Raw genomic sequence first — 6114 nt, 5'->3', positions numbered from 1 at the left:
CCCTAGCCTGGGAACCTTCATATGCCGCGGGAGCGGCCCAAGAAATAGCAACAACAACAACAACAACAATAACAACAACAACAAAAAAAAAAGACACACACAAAAAAATGTTAATGCTAAGCTCCCTGAGTGATCAGTTAAAAAACTCAGAACATATGGTAAAGGAAATGTCAAGGGAATCAAATTGATACACTAGAAACTAACACAAAAAAAAGCAGTAATAGAGGATATGAGGAATAAAAAAGATTTGACAGAAAAAATATCAAAATGGTAGATGAAAATTTTATCATCAATAATTAAATCTAAATTAATTTCTCCAAATAAAAGGTAGAGATTTGCTGAATAAATGTTAAAATGAGATTTACTTAAATGCTATCTAAAATTGACTCCTTTTATATACCTAAACATAATTCTAGCAAAATTAATGTAACAACATATAAAAAGGATTATACACCATAATCAAGTGGAATTTAATGCAGGAATGCAAGGAAAGAAAAGAAAATCGCATGATCAGATTTTTGATAGAAACAGAAAACACATTTGACAAAATCTAGGACCAATTCTTGGTAAAACGAACAAACATACAAAAAAAAAAAAAATCCAAACAGCAACAAAACAACAAAATCCCACAATAGCAAACAAAGAAACCTTGACAAACTAGGAATGGAAGGGAAGTTTCTCACCTGATAAAGCTCACCCATGAAAAACCATAACTAACATCATACTTAATGATGAAATCCTGAAAGCTTTCCCCCTAAGACCAGGAGTAAGACTTTAATATTCACTCTTCCTTTTTCTATTTAAGATTAAACTAGAGGTTCTAGCCAGAGCAATTACACAAGATAAATAAAATTGTGTAAAACTACCTCTATTTTGGAGTTCCCATCGTGGCGCAGTGGTTAACAAATCTGACTAGGAACCATGAGGTTGCGGGTTCAATCCCTGGCCTTTCTCAGTGGGTTAAGGATCCGCTGTTGCTGCGAGCTGTGGTGTAGGTCACAGACGCGGCTCAGATCCCAGATCCTGTGTTCCTGCGGCTGTGGCTGTGGCATAGGCCGGTGGCTGCAGATCCGATTAGACCCCTAGCCTGAAAAACTCCATATGCCTCAGGAAGAAGCCCTAGAAAAGGCAAAAAGACAAAAAAAAAAAAAAAAAAAGCTACCTCTATTTCACACGACATGACCTTATATATAGAACACTCTAAAAAACCCTCACCAGAAAGCCCCCAAAACTGTTAGATTTAATTAAAAAGTTCAGCAGTATTACAGGAGAAAAATTAAATATGCAAAAATCAGTTGTTTTCCTATACACTACTGATAAACAGTATGAAAATAAAATAATTCCATTTGTAATAGTATCAAAGGGAATAAAACAATTAAAATTTAATCAAGGAAGTCCCATATGTACATTGAAAAATATAAAACTTTTTTTTTGCAACAGTATTATGGTTCACATATTGTAAAATTCAGCCATTTATAATATATGATTCCAGAGTTCCCATCGTGGCTCAGTGGTTAATGAATCCGACTAGGAACCATGAGGTTGTGGGTTCGATCCCTGGCCTTGCTCAGTGGGTTAAAGATCCGGCATTGCCATGAGCTGTGGTGTAGGTCGCAGACTCGGCTCAGATCCTGTGTTGCTATGGCTGTGGCATAGGCCGGCAGCTACAGCTCCGATTAGACCCCTAGCCTGGAAACCTCCATATGCCTCAGGAGCGGCCCTAGGAATGGCAAAAAGACAAAAAAAAAAAAATATATATATATATATATATGATTCCATGGTTTTTACTATAATCATAGAGTTGCGCATCATCACAATTTTAGAACATTTAATAACTTCAGAAAAGACGCACCATCCTCCTTATATCTACCCAATCCTCTATCCTGTCTTACTCCCAATCCTGAACAACCTCTAATCTACTTTCTGCCTCTATGGACTTGCCTATACTCAATATTTCATATAGATGGAATCATATAACATGCCTTTTTTGTGACTGACTTCTTTCATTTAGTATAATCTTTTAAGTTTTACTCATGTACAGTCAGCCCTCTGTAGATCCAGGTTCCACGTCTGTGGCTTCAACCAACTGTGGACTGAAAATATTGGAAAAAATGTCATAAAGTTACAAAAAGCAAAACTTGAATTTGCTACCCACCATGAAATATTTACATAGAATTTACATAACATTAGATATTATAAGTAATATATAGATAAGATACAGGAGGATATGCATAAGTTATGGGCAAATATTTGTATAAGGGACTTGAGCATCACAGATTGTTTTATTCATGGGGTGGTTTCTGGAACCAATACCCTTCAAGTACCTACAGTATAGCATGTATCAGTATAAACAGTATAGCATGTATCAATATACAGTATAGCGTCTGTAAATACTTCATTCATTTTTATGAATGATGAATCACCCATTTTATGTACATACCACATTTTGTTTATCTATTCATCAATAGACAAACATTTAGGTTTTTTTCTACTTTTGGCCATTATGAATAATGCCGCTTTGAATATTCATTTGCAAGTCTTTGTGTGGACATCTGTGTTCATTTCTCTTAGTTACATATCTAGGAATGAAATTACTGGGGCAAATGATAACTTTAAATTTTTTGAGGAAATACTAGACTATTTTTCAAAGAGGCTGCACAATTTTGCATTCTCAACAGAAGTGTATGAGGATTCCAATTTCTCTATATCCTCACTAATACTTATTATTATCTACATTTTTTTTTTGTCTTTTGTCTTTTTGTTGTTGTTGTTGCTATTTCTTGGGCCGCTCCCGCGGCATATGGAGGTTCCCAGGCTAGGGGTTGAATCGGAGCCGTAGCCACCGGCCTATGCCAGAGCCACAGCAACGCGGGATCCGAGCTGCGTCTGCAACCTACACCACAGCTCAGGGCAACGCCGGATCGTTAACCCACCGAGCAAGGGCAGGGACCGAACCCGCAACCTCATGGTTCCTAGTCGGATTCGTTAACCACTGCGCCACGACGGGAACTCCTACATTTTTTTATTATAGCCATTCAGCTGGGTGTGAAGTGATATGTCCTTGTGTTTTGACTTTCATTTTTCTATTGACTAGTAATGTTTAGGTGCTTCTCATATGCTTATTGCTCATTTCTCTATCTCCTTTAAAAAAACGTCTATTCACTTTACCATTTTAAAGTAGTTACTTCTCTTTTATTATTAGTTATAAGATTAGTTATATATTCTATATATATACACATAAGTCTGTTGCTAGATATATGATTTGCAGATATTTTCTCCCATGCTATGGGTTGTCTTCAACTTTTTTGATAGTGTCTGTTGAAACAAATTTTTTAATTTAAGTCCAATTTATCTATTTCTTTTGTTGTTTGTGCTTTTGGTGTCCACGGCCAAATTCAAAGTCATGAAGATTTACGTCTATATTTTCTTTTTCAATTGTGGTAAAATGTTCAGAACATAAAACTTATCATCTTAACCATTTTTTTAAAGTTGTTTCAAACTAGTTTATTTAGGGGTTCCACTTTCACTCCTCAATAGATTTTATCTATTTCTCATGTTTCTTCACTCATTAATTCATCCAGTTCTGAAGGGTTACTGAGTGTCATCTTGATCAGCCACCCATCTTCATAACAAGGTTTGTTGACAAGTCCTGGATTTTGGGCTAGAGCTTCATTAATTTCAGTTACTTCTCCTGATAGAGGAGAACAGAGTTCACTAGCAGCTTTCACACTTTCCAAAGCACCAAACTCCTCTAATGATGAAATGCTAAATGCTTTCTCTCCTAAGATCAGATCTACTCTCACCACTTTTATTCAACATTATCCTGAGAGACGCAAGAGAAAGGAAGACAAAGACTTACACCACTAAAATCTTGTTTGTTCAATTTTTTCCCAACTTCAGGCAGACTACAGTAAACAACATCTGCCAAAGCTTCCTGTGCAAACTTGCTGATTCCCACTGTTCCAATGCCATTTTCTGTTGTTATCCATTCACGTTTGTCTGTGAATTTTCGCACCGAGAGCAGAGCAGGGCGGGTGCGCAGCACCCGGACGACGCCCACCCGCAGCCCCCAAGGCTGCGGCAGGCAGGGCGCTACGGGCGCAGAGACAGCGCGCAGATTGGAGACCGCAGCCCGCAAACTCGGAGCCATTCGCCCATCTTAACCATTTTTAAATGTGTGGTTCATTAGTATTACGTACATTCCCACTGTTATGCAACCAATCTCTAGATCCATTATCATCCTGCAAAACTGAAACCCTGTATGCATTAAACAACCACCCCGAATTCTCTCTTCCTCCCAGCCTCTGGCAATCACCATTCTCCCAGCTGAGTCTATGAATTTGATGATTCTAGGTACTTCATTTAAGTGGAGTTGTACAGTATTTGTGTTTTTGTGACCAGCTTGTTTCACATAGCAGACCATATCATAGCTGTGTTAGAATTTCCTACTTTTTAAGGATGAATAATATTCCCTTGTGTGTGTACATATTATACATATACATATTTATATCACCTTTTGTTTATTATTCACCACTAATGTACATGTGGGCTGGTTCTGCATTTTGGCTCCTGTGAATAATGCTGTTATGAACATGGATGTACCAAAAACTCTTGAAGTCCTTGATTTCAATTCTTTTGGGTATATACCCCGAAGTGGAACTGCTGGATCATATACCGATTCAATTTTTTAATTTTTAAGAAATTGCCATACTGTTTTCCATAGTGGCAGCATCATTTTACATTCCCATCAACAGTGCCAAAATTTTCCACTTTCTCCACATCCTTGCTAATACACGTGTTATTTTCCTGTAGCTACCTTAATGAGTGTGAGGTGATATCTTATGGTGGGTTTAATTTGCATCTCCTTAATGATTACTCATGTTGAGTCTCTTTCCATGGGCTTGTTGGTCTTTTGTATCTCTTCTCTGGAGAAATGACTAAGTCCTTTTCCTGTTCTTAATGGGGTTGTTTGGATTTTTTGTTGTTGATAATGAATAACAAGTTCTTCATATAGTCTGAATATTAACTTCTTTCAAATATATAATTTGCAAATAATCTCTCCTATTTCATAGGCTGCCTTTTCACACTGTTTATTGTGACTTTGATGCACAGAAGGTTTTAATCTTTTTTTTTTTGTCTTTTTTGTCTTTTTAGGGCTGCACCTGTGGCATATGGAGGTTCCCAGGCTAGGGGTCTAATCAGAGCTACGTAGCTGCCGGCCTACACCACAGCCACAGCAACACCAGATCCAAACCACGTCTGCAACCCACACCACAGCTCACCACAACACCAGATTCTCAACCCACTGAGTGAGGCCAGGGATCGAACCCACAACCTCGTGGTTCCTAGTCGGATTCGTTTCTGCTGCACTACAATGGGAACTCCCCAGAAGTTTTTAATTTTGATGTAGTCCAATCTACATATTTTTACTTATGTTGTCACTTTGGTGCTTTTGGTGTTACACCCAAGAAATTGTCGTGAAGGCTAATGTCATGAAAATTTCCCCTTAGAATTAATTCTAAGGGTTTTGTAGTTTTAGCTCTAACATTTAGGTCTTTGATCCATTTTTTGTTAATTTTATTTATAATGTGAAGTGGGGGCCAGTTATATCTTTTACATGTAAAAAGTTTTGTAGAACTGTTTGTTGAAATACTCTTTCCCCACTGAAAGACTAGTCTTTGCACCCTTGTCAAAAACCATTCCTGTTCCTTTGATTTATATGTCTACTCTTATGCCACTAGCCCACAGTCTTATTACTGTTACTTTCTTGAAATCAGGATATGTGAATCCTCTGACATGTTCTTTTGTTTGTTTGTTGGGGGGGGTGTTTGTTCATTTGTTTGTTTTGTCTTTTTGTCTTTTTAGGACCGCACCCGAGCGTATGGACATTCTCAGGCTAGGGGTCTAATTGGAGCCACAGCAACACCAGATCACCAGATCCAAGCCATGTCTGTGACCTACACCACAGGTCACTGCAACGCCGGATTCCTAACCCACTGAGCGAGGCCAAGGATCGAACCCGCAACCTCACGGTTCCTAGTCATACTCATTAACCACTGAGGCATGACAGGAACTCCTGTTCTTTTTTTTTTTTTTAAGGCCACACATGACATA

At 38.0% G+C, this 6114-nt stretch overlaps 1 protein-coding gene across 1 annotated transcript; it reads right to left on the bottom strand.

Annotated features, from left to right (window-relative positions):
- Positions 1 to 3523: 3523 nt before the first annotated feature.
- On the bottom strand, positions 3524 to 4150 carry LOC125112458 (glycine cleavage system H protein, mitochondrial-like). Its single transcript, XM_047754634.1, is given in 3 exon segments — positions 3524 to 3557; positions 3559 to 3751; positions 3862 to 4150. Coding segments are annotated over 3 exon segments (516 nt in total).
- Between the last annotated feature and the right edge of the window lie 1964 nt (positions 4151 to 6114).

This window comes from Phacochoerus africanus, chromosome 12, assembly GCF_016906955.1.
Source record: "Phacochoerus africanus isolate WHEZ1 chromosome 12, ROS_Pafr_v1, whole genome shotgun sequence".
In the NCBI taxonomy this organism is placed as follows: domain Eukaryota; kingdom Metazoa; phylum Chordata; class Mammalia; order Artiodactyla; family Suidae; genus Phacochoerus; species Phacochoerus africanus.
The sequence above is the reverse complement of the archived record's forward strand: the minus strand, read 5'-3'. Positions and strand labels throughout refer to the sequence as shown.